Source organism: Mastigoproctus giganteus, chromosome 3, assembly GCF_048544385.1.
Source record: "Mastigoproctus giganteus isolate SK-2022 chromosome 3, ASM4854438v1, whole genome shotgun sequence".
NCBI classification, from domain to species: domain Eukaryota; kingdom Metazoa; phylum Arthropoda; class Arachnida; order Uropygi; family Thelyphonidae; genus Mastigoproctus; species Mastigoproctus giganteus.
In genome coordinates, this window is record NC_143577.1 from 249,208,902 (window position 1) to 249,233,203 (window position 24,302).

Sequence of the window (24,302 nt, forward strand, 5' to 3'; positions counted from 1 at the left end):
CAAAACCTGTGCTCCAGAACTTACTCCTATTCTTTGCCGCCTTTTTTCACTTTCTTATTCCAAAGGTGTTTTTCCTTCTGCTTGGAAATTTGCTCATATCCAGCTAGTTCCTAAAAAGGGTGACAAATCCGTCCCATCCAATTATCGTCCCATTGCAATTACTTCTAATCTTTCTAAAGTAATGGAGAAATCAATTAACCGCCAACTCTTAAACTACCTAGAAACCTTCCGTCTGATCAACGATCGCCAGTCTGGATTCCGTCAGTGTCGATCCACTGGTGATATTCTGGCTTATGTTACCCATTTATGGACTAATTCAATGGAAAAGTTTGGTGAAACACAAGTAGTTGCTCTTGACATCTCAAAGGCTTTTGATTGTGTTTGGCATAAAGGTCTTCTAAACAAGCTTCCATCTTGTGGTTTGCCAACTGTTTTTTGTAATTGGTTATCCAGTTTTCTCTCTGATCGCTCACTGAGGGTGATGGTAGATGACTCTCCGTCTTCTAACTTCTCCACAAATGCCGGTGTCCCCCCAAGGTTCAGTTCTTTCCCCCACTCTTTTCCTCTTGTATATTAATGACCTTCTTCCATTGACTGGAAATCCTATCCATGGTTTTGCCAATGATAGCACATTGCATTCCACTTTCCATTTTGAGAAACCTTGTCCTGCTCAATCAGCTTCAACTTCTCGGAAATCTACTACCAATTCCTTAAATGCCGATCTTCAGGTAATTCTCCAGTGGGGCAAAGACAACTTAGTTGATTTCAACCCTTCTAAAACTCAGTCTTGTCTTATATCTCGCAAAAAGGATTCTTCTGCTCCTATGCTTATCTTTAGTGACACTCCGATTTCTAGGCAAAATGATATATCTCTTTTGGGGATTACCCTGACTTCTAATCTCTATTGGCATAAGCACATTACAAATATTGCTTCCTCTGCATCTAAAAAACTTGGTTTTCTCTTTCGCTCTCGGCGTTACTTTTCTTCCAAACAGCTGCTCACTCTATAAATCGCAAATCCGCCCTACCATGGAATATTGTTCCCACATCTGGGTTGTGCCCCCAAAACCTCTCTCAGGCTTCTTGATTCCATTCAAAAGAGTGCAGTTAGGTTAATTAATGATTCATCTCTAACAGAGTCTCTCCACTCGCTTTCTCATAGACATACAGTTTCTGCTGCATGCCTCTTCTACAGATACTTCCATTAGCACTGTTCTTCTGAATTGGCTTCTATAATTCCAGCTCTCTCTTTCAAAACAGTCCCAACCTGTGCCGCCACCAGCCAACATCCATTTATTGTCCAACTTCAAACCCATAGAACCAACTTTTCATCTTCCTCTTTATTCATTCAACTGCCATTTCCTGGAACTACTTCCTTCATACGTATTTCCTGAAAATTAGTCTACAGAAGTCCAATGTCAACAAATATATTCTTTCGTCTTCTCAACCTCCAACCCAAGCACGGTACTAAGTACTATTGGTTCTAATACCTCTCATGTTTGTGGTTCACATAAAAAAAAATAATAAAAAAAAATAATAACCATACGTGAGAGACAGTTTGAGGTTGAATTTCTTCTATGTCTGTGACTGTGGTGTTCCTACTCACATAAAGACCAAATATGTGGGCAGCAAACTGCACACACATTCAGTTTTAGGCTATCATGAGCATGTAACAGTAACTTGATATCGATGGTTCAACTGTTGATGATCCTGCTCAGGTAGCTAACAAACTAAATGAATATTTTGCATCGACATTCACACTTGAGGAGTTATTCAGCGAGGGGAATGCCAGAGGAGTATTCAACTCTGAGAGTAAGCTAGATAATCTTGTAATAACTGAGAGTAAAGTGGAGGAGAAATTGTTGAAGATAAACACAAGAAAGGCACCTGGGGTGGATGAGATCTATCCAGTTATATAAAAGGAGGCAGCAAAGGAAGTAAGCAAACTCTTAGCCATAATTATGAGAGCTTCCTTGGACTCAGGGGAGGTACCATAGACTGGAGATGTGCAAATGTGACCCCAATTCACAAAGGAGGATCAAAGGCTGACACAAGTAATTATAGACCTGTGAGTTCAACTTCTGTTCCAGGAAAATTAATGGAGGCACTGGTTAAAGAAACACTACAGGATCATCTAGACAAGACTTCAGTTATAGCTCGGACACAGCATGGTTTTGTTAAGGGGAAGTCTTGCCTGACCAATTTGATTGGATACTATGATGCAGTCACAAAAGAGCTGGATGCAGGGAATAACTTTGATATTATATACTTGGATCTTAGAAAGGCTTTTGATACTGTTGCACATGAAAGACTGCTGCACAAATTGGAGTGTGGCATTGGAGGCAAATTGCTGCTATGGATAAAGGGGTGGTTGAGGAGGAGAAGACAGAGTGGTAATCAATGGATACTGCTCATCGTGGACTAATGTTATTAGTGGAGTCCCTCGGGGTTCAGTGTTTGTCCATTATTGTTTTCTGTATTTATAAATAATATTGATGATGGTATATCAAGCAAGGTTGGCAGGGTTAAAGGACACTACTGACTCCATGCTACTGCAACAGGATCTGGAAAGGTGGAGCAGATGGGCTGAGAAGTGGGAAATGAAGTTTAACATTGACAAATGTAAAGTACTATATATATGGGAAACAGCAACCCCAGGGCAATGTATCAACTCTGTGGTACTACACTGACAGTGGTACAGAATGAAAAGGACCTGGGGGTAATTGTGCAGGCAGATATGAAGTTCTCTGAGCAGTGCAGACGGGCGGCAAGAGTAGCTCATGGTGTCTTGTCAATGATATACAGGAATTTTTCTAGCAGGGATAAGGAGGTGATTATTCCCTTGTATAAGGCAATGGTCAGGCCAGACCTTGAGTACTGTATACAGGTCTGGAGGCCTCATTTCAAGAAGGATGTAGAGCTGCTGGAACGAGTGCAGAGAAGTGCATCCAGATTAGTGAATGGAACAAAGGGTTGGTTTTACGAAGAAAGGCTTAAGTTTTGCAAATTACAGTGTCTGGAGACTAGGCACTGGCGAGGTGATCTGATAGAGGGGTATAAAGCCTTGAATGGTTTGAGCATGCTCAATGCTGATGGGATTCTTCCTCTTGCTCAGAATAATCACCTGAGAGGGAATAAATTCAAATTGAGGAAAGATGGATCTGCGGAAATTTGCCTTTAGCCAGTGGGTGGTTGGTTGGTGGAACAGACTTCCATCCCTTGTTGTGGAAGTTGATAGCCTAAATAAATTTAAGGCTCAGCTGGACAGGTATTTCAAACGAACGGAGGGGTGAAGTGGAAGTTTTTTTTTTTTTTTTTGGCTGATACTGCATAAGCTTGCTTTCTTGCATCATATGCCTCTACTAATGCTAACATTTGGATTTTTCCTTCCTCTGCAGACTACATTAAAATTGATAGGGGAAAAAAAAAAAAAAAAAAACATTTGCACACTAGGAATTTGTCTTCATCTAAGCAGTCACACACACAACTTTTAGTGTTAATAAAGGCCAAAAGATGCAAGAAATGCGGCGCCTCCGTAGCCAGGTGGGAAGGAACAGCAGTGCGTAGCACACGCTTCTTGATTAGACCGGGGTTTGAGCCTGTCACCACCAAATACTGAGGATGCGGAAAGGTCAGGGAATGTCCACCGCATATTCCCGGAGCAATATAGCCTTAGTTGCTAATGCTCCTAAAAACCAAAGAAACAAACAAACAGCAAGAAAGGCAGACTTTAAAAAAACTTGTTCATATCACTACATCCAACCTTCATACTCTACCCATCCCCAGAAGTGCTGATCCAAGTGCCCCTCGCCACACTGTCAGCCGTGACCTCTTGTGGAGTCAGTTTATTCTAGTAGGTTAGCAACGGGGTGACTAATCTTCCCGAGAGTCTCAGTATGTTAGTTACCCACTAGTTTCTATTTATGCATCTGTCTCATTCCATTGTGAGAATTCTACCATTGTTCATCTCCCCCCCCCCCCCCCCAGTGCTTTATACACCTCAAATTTCCTCTGAGATAATTAGTTGCAGGTTCCGTAATCCACTTGTCTTTGATTCGTTTCAAGAAGCTCAATGTCTCTATAGATGTGGCCTCCAGACCTGAACAGATTATTCCAAATGTGGTCTCACCATTGACTTGTAGAACAGAACTATAACCTCCTCCTTGCTAGATGTAGAGGTACAGTAAATCATCAGTAAGAAACTGTTACCTTTCCTGACCTTCATATCTAAATGTTACCATGCAGTTTAAGAAGACTTTCAACTCAGAATCCATAAACATCCCAGTTGCTAAAGTTTTATTTGTAGCATTTATACTTGGGACTCTAGAGAAAGCTTTTTTTAGTGATCCAGTTTCAATTATCCAAACCATTATGTCCAATTTAATTTGATAATTTTGTAATATTCTAAACCATGGTACAGTAACCAGATCTTTGACTGTTTTTAAGGATAAAAATCTGCTCACCAAAATTACAAATGGAACCCATCAATCTGCACATTCAGTTTGTTCGTTGATAAATGGAAGCTCTTTTGGCAAAGTCAAGAATCAAGGTCACTTTCACCAAGAACTGATTGAATCCAGGAAAAAGCAATCTTTTTCGCTGCTCTTAGCATCAAACCAAGACTCCTCAACACAGTACAGCCAAATGGAATGAGCCACATCCTTACGCTCTCCTCCTTGCATGAAGCAGGGATGGAACAGCCATGGGGCAATAACTTTGTTAATATGCCAGTCCTTAGCAGGATCACTTTCACATGCAGACCGGGCCAGCCGGGTGGGTAAAGTGCCTGCCTAGCAACCCAAAGGTCACGGGTTTGAATCCTGCCTGAGGCTTGGATCAAAGTACTGCAAAAACCTTGGGAGGTGCATTATGGCCACAGAAGGCGATGCGCCAACAACTACCAAAAAAAAAAAGATCACTTTCACCAAGAACTGATTGAAGTAATAAATCAGGTAATTAATTGCTCCTGTTTTGGGGCAGATTTCTTTCCAATTTTTGTCCTTAAAAGCACTAGCCTTTTTTAAGTCCTTAGCAAGAGAAGCCTGGGTTCATCATTGGTGCAATTGTAGAGTGATATTCCTCTGCATAAAACAAACTCCAGTCAGTCTGTTGTATTTTCAACTGATCTCAGCATCTTAATTTATCTTAAATTATTTTAAAAAATGCATGCTTTTCTATTTAATAGGCCCAGATTTTCTGTAAAGGACAAGTGTATACTCAAATTGAATGGAAAAACAGTCTACTATAACATACTTATGTTCTCTTAATACTTAATTTAATTTCTATTAATTCCCTCCTTTCTATACAGGAACAATTCCTAATCAAAGATTTTCCATTATTCTTCATTAAGGTTGTTTTGTGAAAGAGTATTTCATTTCCTGTTCGAAGAACAGTTATTAACTAGACTCCAAGATAGGAATTGCTCCTCCCCAAGGTGGTTCCTTATCTGCCCTGCTCTTTTCTGCCATCCTTAGCATTACCAAGGGCACATGATGCAAAAAAGCAAGCTTAGCATCAGCCAAAAAAAAAAAAAAAAAAAACACACACACACACACACCCTTCTCATTTCACCCATCCACTCGCTCCAAATGTTTGTCTAGTTCTGCCTTGAATCTGTTTAAGCTGTCAACTTCTACAACAACAGATGGAAGTTTGTTCTAGCAATCAACCACCCACTGGCTAAAGGCAAACTAAAGGCCACACATCCCCCGTTATAACGCGGTTTGTTTTACGCTGATTTGCTATAACGCTGTTCTTATATTATAACCCGTATCTGACTATAACGCTGTCACAGATCACGATAACACTCTTTTACAGATTGCATTTTTGGCATATTTAATGAAATCGTTTTAAATGAAATCATTTTATGGAGTTGATAGCTTGAAATGAATAGCAAAACAGCATTAAAACGTTTCCCATGGCGACTTAAAAATTTTCCCACGCTCAGTGAAATTTTCTTGCACGCTAATTTAATTGCAGTACAGTGACTTGTTACCGAGATCAACATTTTAAAAAATGATGAAGTATATTGCTTGTAATATTTGCATTATATGCATTTATCCAAAGTCTAGTCATCACTCAGTACAGTATTAGACATTGTGCATAACAGACAGTTTACTTGAACATTGTTCGTAATTAATGCATCCAATACAGTTACATTTTCAAAGAGTTAATAATGGCCGATAGGAATGAAAACGCAACAGCGTCTGGGTGCAGTACGAAGTAAGAAACTATAAATGTAAGAAAAAGACTAATTTGAAAATTAAATTAGACGTTTGAAGCGAATTGATTCCGGTCAATGACAAGCAGATGTATGCCATAATTTAGGACTTGCAAGTTTAACTGTAAGAACAATTATAAAAAAATAAAGAATTAATTTTAGCAGTGGGAAAGATAGCTGTTCCACTGCAAGAAACTAGGGCTAGGCCGGCTATTAGGATTGAAATAATATCCAATGCAGAATTCAGTTAAGGTAAATATTATAAAAAAAAAAAAGAGAGAGAGAGAGATTAGCTAATATGATTATCTGAAGAAAACTCACCTAAAAAAAAAAAAAAAGCAGAACCATTTAAAACTGGTAAGGGCTGGTTGAATAGATTTAAAATCCAGGAAGAAGCCGCAAGTGCAGATGAAGGAGCCGAAACTTTCAAAAAAGAACTTGTTAAAATTATTGAAGAAGGGTATTATGTGTTATACTTCTCAACAAGTTTTTAACATAGATGAAGCAGGACTTTTGTGGAAATGAATGCCTAAAAGAAGTTTCATATTGAAAGAAGAAAAAACATGCCAGGTTTCAAAGCGGCGAAGGATCGGTTGACTTTATTATTGGGTGGTAATGCTGTGGGGAATTTAAAATTAATACCCCTTTTAGTTTATTTGGAAGAGGGCCAAAGTTCAATCCAAAATCAACACATTTTTCATGATTAAATTCATCAATTAAATTAAATCAATTAAAATCAATTTAGATCAATTAAATTCATGATTTTAATTGGAATTTTAAGTTTAATTTTGATATGTAAATAGTTACCACATAATTATATACGTATGTAATGCAGAATATTTTATATGTACAAATATTTGAATATTAAATATTTTGACCGACATTTGTGCATCTTTTCACTACCGTTTATTATTTATTAGGAAATATCCTATGTTACCGACCGCAACTCACAAATACATATGTTACCTTATGGGAATGCGGCACTTGCTTAGCGCAGATTCAGTTAGCGCTCTGTTTTTCCGGAATGAGTTATCAGCGTTAAGCGGGGGTCACCAGTATTCTATAACCATCTTACCTCAATTTGAATTTGTCCTCTCAGGCAATTCTAGGCAAGAGGAAGAATCCTATCAGCATTGAACTTTCACAAACCATTCAAGGCCTTATACGCAATCTTTTCACCGTCTTATACGCAATAATTACGTCTCCAGACTGTAATTTGCAAAACTTAAGTCTTTGCAAGTGCAACCCTTTGTTCAATTCACTAATCTTGTTGTCCTTCTCTGTACTCATTCCAACAGCTCTACATTCTTCCTAAAAGAGGCCTCCAGACCGGTATACAGTACTTAAGTTGGTACCTCTGTAGCCAGGTAGGTATGCAGCAGTGTGTAGCACACGCTTCTTGATTAGACCGGGGTTCGAGCCCGTGACCACCAAATACGGAGGATGCGGAAAGGTCAGGGAATGACCACCGCATTTCCCGGAACAATATGGCCTTAGTTACTAATGCTCCTAAAAACCAAATAATAATAACAATACTTAAGGTATGGCCTGACCATTGCCTTATATGATGGGATAAATGCCTCCTTATCCCTGCTAGAAAAATTCCTGTATATCATTGACAAGACATCATAAGCTACTCTTGCAAGCTATCTGCACTGCTCAGAAAACTTCATTTCTGACTGCACAATTACCACAGGTCCTCTTCATTCTCTACCACCCTGAGTGTAGTACCACATAGTTGATATGTTACTGTGGGGTTACTGCTACCCATATGCAATACTTTACATTTGTCAATGTTATACTTCAGTTTCCACCTCTCAGCCCATCTGCTCAACTTTTCTAGATCCTTTTGCAGTAGCGTACTATCATTAGTGTGATTAACAACCCTGCCAACCTTCGTATTGTCTGCAAACTTAGACATTAAGCCTGATATACCTTCATCAATATCATTAAAAAATACAGAAAACAACAATGGACCCAACACTGATCCCTGGGGGGGCCCCACTAATAACATTATTCCATGAAGAGTAGTGTCCATTGATTACCACTCTCCTCTCCCACCCAACCATTCCTTTATCCAGAGGAGCATTTTTGTCCCCAGTGAAACTACTCCAATTTGTACAGCAGTCTTCAATCTACAACAATATCAAAATTTTTTTGCATCCAGTTCCTTTGTGACCACATCATAGTATCCAATCAAATTGGTCAAACAAGACTTTCCCGTAACAAATCCATGCTGTGTCCGAACTATAACTGAAGTCTTGTCTAGATGATCCTGAAGTGCTTCTTTAACCAGTGCCTCCATTAATTTCCCTGGAAGAGAAGTTAAACTAGCAGGTTTGTAATTACTTGTCACCCTTTGATCCTATTTGTGAATTGGGATCACATTTGCACATCTCCAGTCCATGGGTACCTCTCCTGAGTCCAAGGAAGCTCTCAAAATTATGACTATGGGTTTGCTTACTTCCTTTGCTGCCTCCTCTAGTTTAACTGGATAGATCCGTCCACCCCAGGTGCCTTTCTTATGTTTAATTTCAGCAATTTTTGCTGCACTTTGCTCTCAGTTATTACAAAATGATTTAGCTCACTGCCAGAGTTTAATACACCTTTGGCATTCCCCTCCCTGAATAACTCCTCATGTGTCAATGTAGATGCAAAATACTCATTCAGTTTGTTAGCCACCTGAGCAGGATCATCAACATTTTAATCGTCAATATCAAATGGACCAATCTGATTCATACCCTTCCTTCTAGAGTTTTCATAAGTAAAGAACTGTTTGCTGGTGTTTTTTTTTTTTTTTTGGTTTTTTTTGTATCCTTTGCCAAAGATTTCTCGTAATCTGCATTTGCCTGCCTAACATGTTTTGTGACTTGGTTACAGACCAGATTATAGTATTTATAGAATTTTAAAAAATGTCTCAGACCACCATAGTCATCTTTATGAAAGCAAAATCCCTTTCCTTTGGTGGTTACCTCTTTGAGTAAATCCCACACCAGCATACTGTGATTACTGCCACCTAGTGGTTCCTTTATCTGCAGATTTTAATGCATGAAGAATCACTACTGATAATCAGATCAAGCGTATTACTCCCTCTAGTTGCCTCCCGACCATGCTACTGTAGAAAACAGTCATCGAATAAATCCACAAAAGCCTTTCTAGTGTGTGTGTGTGTGTGTGTGTGTGTGTGTGTGTGTGTGTGTGTGTGTGTGTGTGTGTGTGACCAACCCACAAGTTCCAGTCAATATCTGGGAAATTAAAATCCCCCATTATAAGCAATATGATTTACTGACCCACTCTATTTTTTTGTACAGTTCATTATACTCATCAGAGTCATTAGGCCTATAACATACTCCTACTCTCGCTTTTGCTTTCCCAGTGTTTGTCACACCAAACTGACTCAACATTGCACTGACCATCTATGTCAATTGGATGCACTTCCTTAGATGTTGTGTTTTCTTAACTAACAGCAAACCCATCCTCCCTTCCTATCCTGTCTGTCCTTTCTGTACATGTTGTACTCCCCAAATTTCATTTCTGCATTCCTTATATCTGTGACACCACCACCCTGATATCCCAACACTATCTGCCTTTGATGTTTTGACCAACACCTCAAGTTCATCAAATTTATTTACAAAACTCCTTGCATTGCATGTACATGTAAGTATACATGCACCTGTTCTTATTCTTAGCCACCTTAACACAGCACATGTATTTACTTGTTCCACGATGACTCCCAGCAGTCTCTGAAATCCCAACACACCTTGTTTTGCAGGCTGCTACTGATTCCAGTAGAATGTTGCAATATGTAGCATGTTTATGTTAACATGCTGTGTTGCAATTTTAACAGTTGTAGGTATAAAAAACAATCCAGATTATTAGTATCCAACAAATTTAAACATCTTTTGATAGGACAGTAATGTGTAATCTGTTTGAAAATAAGATGAAATAATTTGTGCACTTTTAAAATTTTGTGAAGGACTTTTTAAGAAATGTATGGAAGAAGTTTTAATGCCATTTTAAATGGCATTGTTTAAAACCTTGTATATGTATTTTAAATCCATGATAATTCTTTACTGTATTCAGATTTAGTTTATGTAAGTAATTATAGCAATTTGATCTGATATTTTGAAGTATCTTTTAGAGCAATTAAATTTTTTTTGTTTAATTTTAATTATAAAATTTCCCCTTTAAAAGTCTTTGACTAACTATTAGATTATCCAGTATTGCTTTTTGCATTGTATTTCACTCATCCTAAGGTGTAAGGCCTCTATACATGTTGGCTCTTGAAGTTCATTATTTAAATGAATGGAATTTAAATGCACCATCCTTGTGTGGTACATCCTTAATAGAATGAATGCACTCATGGCTTAGAGATGTGGTCATAGTAGAAGCTCCACTCTATATTGTTATCTGTGCAAATTGCCATACAAAATTGTGAAATTCATTGTGAAATTGCAGAAGTATATCATCCTAATGCAATAATTTAGAAGTAATTGTTTCTGGTACAAGGAATTTGCATATGGCAAAGCATCCATGATATACCACTGTCATTGACCTGTCAATGTGTGTTCCTTAAGAGATTGAGACCATAAATCAATTCACTGATATCAAATCAAAATAAACTATTGCTGCAATGTTGAACATCCTCAAGTCTACTGTTTACAACATTATGTAGATGAACTAGGCTACAGAAAGGTGTTTACACAGTTGATTCTCATAATGCTTTCTCCTGCTCATAAGGAAACTCGCATAGGTGTTTGCAGCATTTGCATCACTACATCAGGAAGGAGGAAACTTCCAGGACAGATTCATCACTGGAATAACTTGGTTGCATCACATAATCAAAGAGATTCTGTTTCATGAAAACATGCAATATCCTTACATCAGCTAGGAGATAATGGGAACCGTCTTTTGGGATCAGCAAAGTATGCTTTTTGTTGATGTTTCAGTTCATGGAAAAACTGTTAATGCAAAGCATTATTTATGGGTCTTAGACTATTCGCATATGATCATCCATTAAAAAATAACATTACATGAGGAGCTCGCATGCCTGGCTGGAATTGATACCACTTAGGAGTGCTAAGCCATCCATTGCATAGCCTGCATCTAGTGATTGGATTTCATCTTTTCAACCATTTAGAGTCACCTTAATGGCTAGTGGTTGGAGTTCAACTCTGATCTACAGTCACTACCTGATTTCACATGCAAAACCATTAATTCTATTGACAGTTTGGTATGATGATGTGGTAGTGGTAGTGCTTTAATCATTTTAAGGATTATATACAAAAATAGTGAACATGTGCATCATTATTTTTACAAACAATGGTCTTCTCACTAAACACCTGTGCTTTTTTTAACAACTACTTTTGTTACTTTACTTTTTGGGATAATCCTTGTATATGATTTAAAACATTTACATAATGTATTAGAAGATGAAATGCACAAGGCATTTCTTATGGGTTTAGGTGATTAACTATATAATATTGATGTAGATACACCATAATATCGGGATACACCCATAAATTTGAACTACGTATGTAGTGTCAAAGGCATCGTTTTAATTGTATCTTATATTGTGGGTGCCTTCACAACGAGATAACTGGCATTGCACTGCTTCAAGTAAATAATGCTTCTCTAGTAGAGAAGACTACTGTTATTTATTTTCAGACCACCTCCACCCAGACGATCATTTCAAAGCTAGTTGGCTTCGTCATCAGTGAGTGGGCAGGTACCCTGGTAATGCAACATGCCATCACAGTTGCGAAGTTATTTCCACAATATGAGAGATGCCAAATGGTGTATAAATAATAATAATGTATTAGAAGATGAAATGCACAAGGCATAATTTCTTATGGGTTTAGGTAATTAACTATATAATATCGGTGAAGATACACCATAGTTTACCCATAAATTTGAATTTCGTATGTAGTGTCAAAGGCATCTTTTTAATTGTATCTCATATTGTGGGTGCCTTCACAACAAGGTAGCTGGTATTGCAGTCTTAGTAGTAGCAACGCTTCTCTAGTAGTCTTCTCTATTAGAGAAGCATTATTTATTTGAGGTAGTGCAATACCAGCTATCTCGTGAAGGTACCCACAATATGAGATACAATTAAAACAATGCCTTTGGCACTACATATGTAGTTCAAATTTATGTGTAAACTATGGTGTATCTACACCGATATTATTTAGTTAATTACCTAAACCCATAAATTATGCTTTGTGCATTTCATCTTCTATTATACACCATTTGTCATTTCTCATATTGTGGAAATAACTTCAACTGTGATGGCATATTGCATTACCAGGGTACGTGCCCACTCACCGACGATGAAGCCAACTAGCTTCGAAATGATCTCCGAGTGGTGGTATCCACTGAAAATAAATAACAGTAGTCTTTTCTGCTAGAGAAGCGTTATTTATTTGAAGTAGTGCAATACCAGCTATCTCGTTGTGAAGGCACCCACAATATGAGATACAATTAAAATGATGCCTTTGACACTACATACATAGTTCAAATTTATGGGTAAACTATTGTGTATCTACACCGATTATTATATACCATTTACATAAGCATTTTACATTGTAGTATTATATAATTTAAATCTTATTTAATTTATTTCTACAAGATGATCAAAACGTTCAGGTACTGACTTTGTATCTTAAAATTGCAGTGTCAGTGAGTTGTGGCTCACTGCCGTATGTTCAGTGACTTATCTGGACAGAGTAATGTATGAATCAAGGCCCATTTATCTGCAGTTATCTGAATCAGTGAGTGTTGAATAGAAGTAATTTTATTTTAAAATGAATGATTTTACTGAGCAGTGGATTTTCATCAAATTAAAGAAAAGTGCAACAGTAGTAGTAGTGGTGGTAGTGGCATGTGATGCAAGAAAGCAAGTGTATGAGCTTATGCAGCATCAGCCAAAAAAAAAAAAAAAAAAAAAATTGCACCATTCCCTCCAAATGCCTGTCCAGTTCCTCCTTAAATTTATTTAACCTATCAACTTCCACAATGACAGATGGAAATTTGTTCCAGCAATTAATGACCCGCTGGCTAATGGCAAATTTCCGCACATCTATTCTACATCTGTCTTTTCTTAATTTGAATTTATGCCCCCTTAGGTTCATAATCTGAACAAGTGGAAGGATCCCATCAGAATTCAGTGTGCTCAACCCATTCAAGGCCTTATACACCTCAGTCAGATCACTGCGCAGGTGTCTAGTCTCCAGCCACTGCAATTTGCAGAACTTAAGCCTCTCTTGGTAAGAGAATCCCTTCATTCCCCTCACCAATTTTGTTGCCCTTCTCTGTACACGCTCAAGCAAATCTACATCCTTCTTAAAATGAGGCCTCCAGACCTGTACGCAGTACTCAAGGCGTGGCCTGACCATTGCCTTATACAGAGGGACAATCACCTCCTTTTCCCTGCTAGCAAAATTCCTATATATCATTGACAAAACCTCATGACCTGCCCTGGCAGCCTGTCTGTATTGCTCAGAAAACTTTATATCTGACTGCACAATTACTCCCAGGTCTTTTTCATTTTCTACCACCTTAAGTGCAGTACCACACAGTTGGTATGTTTCTCTGGGGTTACTTCTACCTACATGCAGCACCTTGCATTTGTCAAGATTAAACCTCAGTTGCCACTTCTTAGCCCATCTGCCCAAATTATCTAGATCCCGTTGCAGCAGCTCACTGTCATTAAAAACCCTGCCAACCTTTGTACCATCTGCAAACCTCGACACTAAGCCTGATATACCCCCATCAATATCATTGATACAAAACAACAGAGGACCCAACACCGAACCCTGTGGGACTCCATTAATAACGTTAGTCCATGAAGAGCAGCACCCATTAATTACCACCCTCTGTCTTCTCCCACTCAACCATCCTTTTATCCATTGTAGCAACTTACCCTTAATACCATTCTGCTCCAATTTGTGCAATAGTCTTCCATGCACAACAGTGTCAAAAGCTTTCCTGAAATCCAAATTTTATATGATATCAAAATTATTTTTTGCATCCAGTTCCTTTGTAACCACATCATAATATCCTATCAAATTTGGACAAGACTTTCCCTTAACAAACCCATGCTGGGTCTGAATTATTGCTGCAGTCTTGTCTAGATGATCCTGCAATGCATCTTTAACCAGGGACTCCATTATTTTACCCGGAACAGAAGTTAAACTAATTGGTCTGTAATTACTCGTGTCACCCTTCGATCCCCCTTTGTGAATAAGGGATACATTTGCACATCTCCGTCCATGGGGACCTCCCCTGAGTCCAGAGATGCTCTCATAATTATGGATAAGAGTTTGCTTAGTTGCTTTGCCACCTCCTTTAATATAACTGGATAGATCCCATCCACCCCAGTTGCCTTTCTTATGTTTAACCTCAACAATTTCTCCTCCACTTTGCTCTCAGTTATTACAAAATCATTAAGCACCCTGCTACAATTTGATAACCTTCTGCCATTTTCAAACCTTAATAACTCCTAATGTGTGAATGTAGATGCAAAATACTCATTCAGTTTGTTTGCTATCTGAGCAGGATCATCTACAGTCGAACCATCGATATCAAGTGGACCAATCAGATTCATCCACTTCCTTTTAGAGTTTATATAAGTAAAAAAATCCTTGCTGTTTTTCTTAGCATTTTTTGCCAAAGATTTCTCGTAATCTGCCTTCGCCTGCCTAACCTCCTTTGTGACCTGATTACAGACTAGCTTATATCTGCCATAGGCTTCTGAGTCGCTTGATAATTTATATGCATCCCATGCATTTTTCTTCTCTGTCACGAGTCTCATTAGTTCATTTGATAACCATTTAGGCCTAAACCTTGAACAATATTTCTTAATAGGTATGAAACTTTTAGTAGCATCCATGATTAATTCCTTGAATGCTTCCCACTTAGAATTTACTGTTGGTAACATTGTCAGTAGATCCCACTGTACAGAATTTAAAAACTGTCTGAGACCACTGTACTCACCTTTACGGAAGCAAAAACCCTTTCCTTTACCCCCTGATGGTAATCATATCTTTAAGTAAATCCCACATCAGTACACTGTGATCACTGGCACCTAGTGGTTCCTTTATCTGCAAATTCTTAATACAGTAATACCCCGACTTACGCTACCCCGACTTAGGCGAACTCAGAGTTACGCGGTTCTTGATTTTTTCGTTTGGCAACGCTGCCGCCCACTATCTTCAAGGTCGTTTTTCATATGTTATCAATATACGGTGTGACGGCGGAGATTGAGAGCGAAAGATGAACAAAATTCAACTTTGCTGATTTTATGTTTTTTATATCAGTGAAGGGAAAAACACATTTCACCATAATAACGTAAAAACCAACACAATTCCAGCTATCGGTATAATCGCAAATGCAATTAGATCGAGTTTACTACCAGTTTATAACAGATTTCACTAGCAGAAACGCAACTGGATTTTTATTGTTTTATGGTAGTAACCCCTAGAAATGTGGGGTGTTAATAGTGTATCTCTGCCTTTATGGTGTTGTTTATTCAGTTGCTACATGCGCGCAGCTTTGTTTATGCGTATCAAGCGTGCCTCCTCGTTTTGTAATTGCGCTTTATTCCCTAAAAATTAGTAAAATACTTAATTAAAAGGTGTGAAAAGGAAGCGTACTGGTGAAGACACTGCAGATTCAGAGAGAAAAAGAAAAGCAATTATCGATAAACAGAGGCGGACTGGGTCAAAAATTCTTACCCTGGAAAATTTATAGTGGCCTCATACTATGGTTTATGGCCAAAATCACACTGGCCCACCGGGGTTACACTGGCCCCGGTAAGGCTTATGGCCAGTCCGCCTCTGTCGATAGAGAAAAAATATGAAATTGTGAAAGACCATGTGATATTGCACGTGCTACAGGCCTAAATGAAGCAACGGCGAAAAGCACATGACAATTGCAAACTTGACAGGTTGAAAATTGAAAAGGGCTCAATTGTAAAGGGCTTAAAAATTTTAGAAAACATAGACTCCAACGAAGAACGCGTTATAGCTACAAAGCAAGGAATAAAAAAATTATTAGCTTGCTACGAAGAAATTCTGCATGAAAAAAAGAAGGCGCTGTGTCGTCAGATGAATTTGTTAGATTTTATGAAGCCATCGACATCGAAATAACTTTTTAACGTAAGTCATTTGTTTTTTTAATACATATTTTGTATTAATATGTATACAGAACTGCAATTTTATTAATATTTTTCTTCTAAACTAGTGTTTTTGTTAGTCCTTGGTCCCAATTGAGCAAAATTTATATGTATTTATATGCAAAGTTGTACCCCGACTTACGCGATTTTCGTCGGACCCACCTATCGCGTAACTTCGGGGTATTACTGTACACGAATGATCACTGCTGATAACCAGATCAAGAGTATTATCCTCTCTGGTTGCCTCTCGAACATGCTGCTGCAGAAAACAGTTATCCAATAAATCCACAAAAGTCTTGCTAGTGTGTGAGTGACCAACCCACAAGTTCCAGTTAATATCTGGGAAATTAAAATACCCCATTTATAAGACATTCTGATTTACTAGCCGGCTCTATTTCTCTGTACAACTGTTCACTGTACTCATTCGAGTCATTAGGCCTATAACACACTCCTACTCTTATTTTTGCTTTCGCAGTGCTTATGTCACACCAAACTGACTCAACAGTGCACTGTTCATCTATATCAACTGGATGCACTTCTTTTGATTTTGTTTTTCTTAATTAACAGCATAACACCTCCTCCCTTCCTATCCTTTCTGTACACATTGTACACCCAAAAATTCCAGTTCTGTATTCCTTATATCTGTGTGACACCACGTCTCTGCTATCCCAACAATATCCGCCTTTGATGTCTTGACCAACACTTCAAATTTATTTACTGTACTTCTAGCATTGGTATACATGCAAGTATACATGTATACCATGAAGTGTTAGTAACTCATGAAGTGTTAGAAATAGCTTTCAGAGAAGATGCTATGTCATCTAAAGACCTTTCAATGATTCACTAGGTTTAAAGCAAACTGTTTGTCTGTCAAAGGTGATCCCTGTTCAGATCACCGTTCAGCTCCGAGAATGTGATTGTTGCTTGTGTTTATGATCTGATCTGGAGTGATCAACCTTAACTATCTGCAAAAGTTGCTAGTGAAATTGGTATTCCTTACGGGATTTGTCAGTCAATTTGAACACAAGATTTGGAAATGTGACGAATTTCAGCCAAGTTTATGCCTTGTGTCCTCACTGATCACGGAAAGCTGTAAGTTCCCACATGTCAGGGACTTTGTCAGCATGCTGCTACTGCTGCTGACACTTTGTTGATTCCATAGTTCTAGTGACAGATCATGGGTGTATAGCTTTGACCTGGAAACAAAAGCCCAGTCCTCTCGGTTTAAAGCTGTCTTCTCCAAGACTCAAAAAAAAAAGCAAGACAATCTTGATCAAATGTGATAATTGTGCTTATTGTATTTTTTGACTTGCATGGCATTTTTCTTATGAATTTGTCCCACATGATCAAAGAGTGAACCAGGAATACTACAAAATAGTTCTACAGGATTGTGTGGTGATGTTCATTGAAAATGGCTGGAAAAGTGGACTTTAGGGAATTGTTGCTTGCGTCATGACACCATTTCAGCACACTCAAAGTTTTCTATTTAAGAATTTCTTGTGAAGTACTTAATCATAAAGTTACATCTCCCCCTATCCATTATACACATTCCAAAAGGAACCTGCCAGGAATGCTTCCAGAAGTTGTAGATGCATTGCAGTTGGTGTTTGGTGTCAGGGAGACTACTTCAAAGGAGGCCAATCTGTAGCCAACAGGTTTTGTCATTTCCCTAATATTAATTCAGTCCCCAGACTTCTCATTGCATCTTGTATTTGTTTATTATATTATACAATTTCCTTGCTCTGGACCTAGTTTTCTGTGATAAGAATGTGTTATTTCAAGGTATGTCAGGAATACAACCTTCCATTATAATATTGTGCTTTGGGATAATTATTTAACTAACTAACAAGAGCTTTTCCAGGAATACATTAGTTGAAGCAGTGGTATATTTTAAAAACATTGTGTATATATTAAATAACTATAATATGATAAAACATCACAGCTGAAGAAATTGTTTCTGTATAAATCTTTCTGTATAAAATGTTTAGGGAGGAAATGACAGACACGGTGAAAGGATGAATGGGGAATGGGGTAGTTATGTAGAGAATAGAAGAAGCTACAACCAACACTATCACCACCAGCAGCCTCACTTACCAAGACTTCCTCTAAGAAACCATCAGAATTATTCTCATCAGCAGTGAGTGCATCTCTCTTTTTCATGCAGATATTAAATGCTGTCATTATAAAGTTACATTTAGAATATTGAAAGTTTTAATAAGTACTTAATTTTCTTATTGTTCATTTTGTTTATGTGTATACATGCAGTTTTCTTTAAAAAAATAATATTGACTACATTTAAAAATTCACCCCACTTAACTTCACAATAGGTATGCAGAGTGGCATCCCTATTAGTATGAAATCCTTTCCCTGCACAAAAATTGAGTACCCAAGAATGCTTAGACTTTCAGTTTTAAGTTGGTTAATTAAAAAATTCTGACTAAATGCAATGACCAAGCAACAAGTGTGCCCTGGAACATTACTTTATATAACCTCCCGCATAATCATTTGAAGATTTGTCATCTAGAAAGACTGCTGTTGACATTTTTGAAATAATTTATTTTCTTTATGGGAAATCAGTGGCTTTTTAGTGATTTTATTACAAATTTATATAAGTTGTATAGTATTTCATTCCTAGTCCTATAGACCTGTTCAATTTTGTAATATTAGTAGGCACTCCTTGTGGCGACTGTCTGAACTAAAGGATTGTATTACCTGCTGAAATTTTAGGATTTTACCCAGCTGTGGCCGAGCCAGCCCAGAGCATGGACCAGGCCCACTGAGCCTGTCCAGCCCCTGTTAACTTGGCTACTGAGTGGATACCTTTCCATATAAACCACCAGTTATTTCATTAGGATTTTTTTCTATAACAGAACTATATCATGTGATTAAACAAGTGATGTAGCCGAGTGGTCAGGGGTGTGGGTGCAGTAGCACATGCTCTTTTAGTGGACTGGGGTGATTGCTAAATATTATTGTAAACTCCACTGTCTTGGTGGTCACGCTTGTTTATACTCATGCCGGAGTATAAAGAAGAACAGTTTTTATAAATAACTCCCCTTGGTGTTTGTTCTAAGAAGTCACAATTTCTACTCACTTTTTTTCATGCTTTAAAAATTGCATTATCCTCTTATTGTTGCACAACTTTCATGAATGCTGCAAGAAACAACTAAGGAGTTGGTTTGTGACTTTCACTTAGTTACACATCAGATATTTTTTATTTGTGATAATTTTAAATTTCACCAGCCCACCAAGACTTGCCAGAACGGTTATTCACCCCTGCAAATGGCTCATGTCAGGCCAGTATAAATTATTAGCAGTGTCTTCCTTTCCTGTATTCTTGCACTCTTCAATGGCCACTTAACATCTGTTGTAGTGGAGGAACTTCAACAAACTGATCTTAACAAAAGTGTAAATCCCTCTGATTTTACAGTGTTCTTTATCTTCAACTAAAATTTTCCAGCTTCAGTCTGATGAACCTGAGGTCTGTTACTTCCACATAACTTTCATAGAAAATAGGTTTCTTTTCAAGGCTGAGACTTCAACTGAAAATTTTAATCAAAAGCTCCTGATATAAATTTGGTATGTGATGTTAAACATCATCTGTCATATTAATTATAAAGTGCACACATATATAAACGATTTATTGTTGGAAGATTAAATAAAGTAAAATTTTATTTATAAAAAATATATATTGATTTACTTTTTTATATTTTTTTATTTTTAAATTAGTGTTTGTTTTTTTTTTTTTTTTTTTTTTTTTTTTTTTTTTATATGCATTTGTACTTTTGTGTGGCAAAAAGAGATAATGTAAAAAACTGGGCCCCAACCATGTATAGTTTGATGAGGAAATCCTGGCCTACCAGATTAGTCGGAGCTCACCGAATCACAGGTGTTGTGGGAATGCAGTTTAAGATGTCACATGCATCCTGTATTGTACAAGAGAATAACAAGGATGAAATACTATATTGATTGGGTTGACAGAAGTCTGATTATAATAATACAGGACTTCTCCTTTCTCTAGTACCAATTGGGTATTCCTAGTCCACTTGTTGTCCTAGATTGCAGCACAAACAGTGCAGTAGCTTGTGATAGAAAAAGCATGTTCTGTGTTTTTCTATCATGAGTTACTGCTAATATAAATAACTTTTTCTTTGGAATAAAAAATGGCTCAAGAAAGCCTGAAACTTATTTATAACATTTCATAAAATTTGAACCAATATTACTGGACCATACGTGAACCTGAATGTTATCTGTGTCATCAGTCCGATATGAGCCCAATATAGTTTGTGGTGCCAGGTCCAAACCAAGGGCTTAAGCCTGGGCCCATACAGACCTCTAAACTGATACAAAGGACCATCCATATTACTATGCAATTTTCAACCTTACTAGCAAAGTCAACTTCAAGAATTAAGGAATACATACAATCAAGATTATTGATAATTTCTGTTGTCCTCAGAATTGAGTAAAGTTGTTTCGAGACCTGCTGTGTAGTAGAGGCTTCAAAGAGAAGCTTTTCTCAGTTTAACAAGTCTGTTAATTTTGCTCAATTTAACAAATTTGCAAGATAATAGGATTTGTCTACAATCTTAATTTCTTGGTGATGTTTTTTAATTCTTGTCTGTCTTTGGTTGTCTCTGCAAACAGAGTTAAACAGGTTGGAGGGGATCTTGAAATTGAAGCTTTACTCAATTTTAAGGCCAATTTAAGAAGTTGCAGGACAATAGGAATTATCAATAATCTTAAATTTCTTGGTACATGAAGATTGATGTGATTCCTGTCCATTGCATAGTACCTTCAAGAACTGGTTTGCTGCATTCAAAAAGGGTGGTAATGAACAAGTCCATCACATTGGCCACAAAGAAATGAGCAGCATGAAAAATATTTTAATGAAATGGCTGGCCAAAAATTTGAATACAATGATAAATTATGCAAAGACTTTGTGCAAAATTAAAGTTTACCAGCCATTTGGTAGCTATGAGTGAAATTTTAATGAAATGGCTGGCCAAAAATTTGAATACAATGATAAATTATGCAAAGACTTTGTGCAAAATTAAAGTTTACAAGCCATTTGGTAGCTATGAGTGAAATTTGAATTTGTTACTATGATCCAAAGTCTAACCTGACAATTTGTGGTATGGTGTCCTGGTCCCTCACTAAAGAAATTTCAAAGGGCACTATTTGTTATTATTATTAGCCATATGGTGCAAGGAAGCCTGAGGCTTATGCTAATTCTAAATTACTCAGAGAGAGAGAAGGGAACACCAAGAAAGAGAAGAATGATGATATCCAGCTCAGAACCCTGGGTGTGCCAAGCCCATACCAGATGTGAGCCCCTGGGGTTATCGAGGTGATGATTTTTTTTTTTGACAAAGAAGGGGTGGTATTGCTCTTCCTGTATGATAAAGCTGTCAGTCACAAGACAGGTAACTAGAGATATCATCATTCTATAACACTGTAGCTAAAGTGTTTCCTGTGCCCAACTCATGTGCGCCTAGGGCATATCTTCTCTCTCTCACAATCTCATCAGTCCTGACTATGTCACAACTCAGGTGGTGTGTTACCCACCCACCCCACCTTGGGATGCAGATCTCTACAATCTATCCTTAATTGTCCTGTATCATACTATCTCTTGCTTCTTGTTCCATCTTCTGTTCTATATTTTAAATCCACTTTATACAAATACACTATAAATTTTTACAAATAAATAAATTTAATTTCTTTATACATACATACATACATCTTATTTACAACTAGAACAATACAGTGTGGGGGGAAAATTATATAAAATCAAGAATCATGTAATCCTTTTCTAATAACATTAATTTCAAATGCAAACTCCAAAAATGAGCCAAAATATCTTTTATCCTTAAAAAGTTCATGTAGTGTAAATGTTTCCATGCCCATCTTCCTATCAAACTTCATTCTACAATCATATGAACAGTGATACAGTAAGTGTTCTACATCCTGTTTCTCCACAGTGACACTCTGGATTCTGCTAATCTAACTCTCAGGCCATGTCCTGTTACTCCAGAAGTGTCAAACATACCTAATCTTTGCCACTTTCTAATATACCCCGTTGTACCTACTTCTGGCAGAAAAGCAAAAGCCACCTGGCCAAAAGTAGAAAACAGCTTCAACATTCCTGCCACAATCTCCACACCTCTGCTTAAAAACAACTTCTTTTCATACACTTTCCTAATTTCTGGACAGCATCTTATTCCATTTATTTCTATTAATTTATTTATGTTTGTTGTTAACTCCAGTGTCCTTTTCATAACAACCAAATCTGTTGGCTCATAGCCAGTATTGATTTACATGGGGTGTAGTGTTGTTTATCTCTTATTGCAATTAGTTAATTCCCACTTCTCAAAGTTTCTTTTAGAAATTAGTGTCTTTTATTTGAAATGAGGACAACATGTGGTACTCCATATCAAATATTAATACAAAGAATGATGCAAATGCTAAGTATGTTTATTGGAACGGTTACAAGGAAACAAAATACCCACCACAGTATAGGTACTTAACGACAACAAGACAATGTTTCATAACTCAACTGAGTAACATCATTAATTTAGGAGAATGGAAGGCTGTGACCAACATGAAAGCAGATGGGAGTTATCTTGTTTTCTCCTAGTTTTCTCCTAACTGTTTCGGTAAGTGTACTTAGCATTTGTTTATGAGTCTTTATAAGTGTCTTTCTTTTATTAAACATTTTCTAAAATGTTATATCGTACAAAGGTTCAGCTTGGAGAGTGTCAAGCATCCAGTTATTGGTTAATGTAACACCAACTGTCACTGAACCATTGTTCAGAAGATTATCAAATTTTGACTGGTTGGAAACCACCAGTGTTGTATCTTATAACTTTCTTATTGCCTGTTGTATGATACTTTTGACCATTTATTTAGTTGCTCCCTTGTGTACTGCAGAAACAGTTGGCTATTTTAATGTGCTTTATGACTTACTTGAATGTGCATTAAAAATCCTAATTTTTTTTTATATTGATGCTAAAACATGCTACAGAAGCTTTGTTTGACTGTCGGTTTCTTTTTGTTTTTCTTTTAAGATAGTATTTTAAACCAAGTTTTAATTTGTGCTTTTATTATGATAAATGAAACCACTGTGTGCAAAGAATTGACTTTGAAATGTCCAAAATGTTCCATTGATTGAGAAAACATGCATTATACTTCCTGTGCAAGCCTGGAGGTCAGAATCCACTGATCAGATCTGCTCCTCAAATATGTTCAGTTCACATATTAAAGTTATTGAGAGGATGATTACAGGGTTCACATTCAAGTCAATGCCATTTGCCTTTCTGATGGTGTAAAGAGAGCTAAAGGAGCATGCACATGATTTTCTATTTTTGTTTGGCTCATATCTGAACTAATTACAAGGATATAATAACGAAGAATTATAATACACAATATACACAACATTGAGGACACATAACCATTGGCATTTCAAGGATTGTGATACAAATTCCCAGTCATAATGGAATTTCACTTGCTATAAAAGGTTTTGTGAGTGACATTATTAGTCCTCTAAGCAGCCAAGAAATCACCAGGAAAACATGGCCATTTCACCTGTCCACCATGGAGTCAAGGCAAGTAAGTTGAGCCCTGCCATGGACACTGGAGAAAATTATATTGGGTGGCCAAGAAGTAAAAGAAAATGGATGTGAAAGGAGCAGTTAGATATTTGTGTCGTTAACTTACTTTTCTTTTCTTTTTTTAACTAAGACAAAATTTTAGAAACTAGTTATATAATAAGTTGTTACAAATTCAGTGTAAAGAATCAGCAGTAAGGATATCTTTAAGCTTTTAATGACACCCCCCCCCTCAACCCATACACCTGCACTTAATTTTCTTATTAGGTTGTTTTAATTCCCATTTTATGTTTTTATGTTTTCT

The 24,302-nt window shown here is 37.2% G+C and overlaps 1 protein-coding gene across 1 annotated transcript in view; it reads left to right on the forward strand.

The window, feature by feature from the left end:
- The window catches only part of LOC150089017 (uncharacterized), a 153,371-nt gene that overhangs the window by 128,382 nt on the left and 687 nt on the right, over positions 1–24,302 (forward strand). Inside the window, exon 6 of the mRNA XM_090371005.1 lies at positions 18,383–18,531. Coding sequence (XP_090227131.1) covers positions 18,383–18,531 — 149 coding nt within the window. The remainder of the gene's footprint in view (positions 1–18,382; positions 18,532–24,302) is intronic.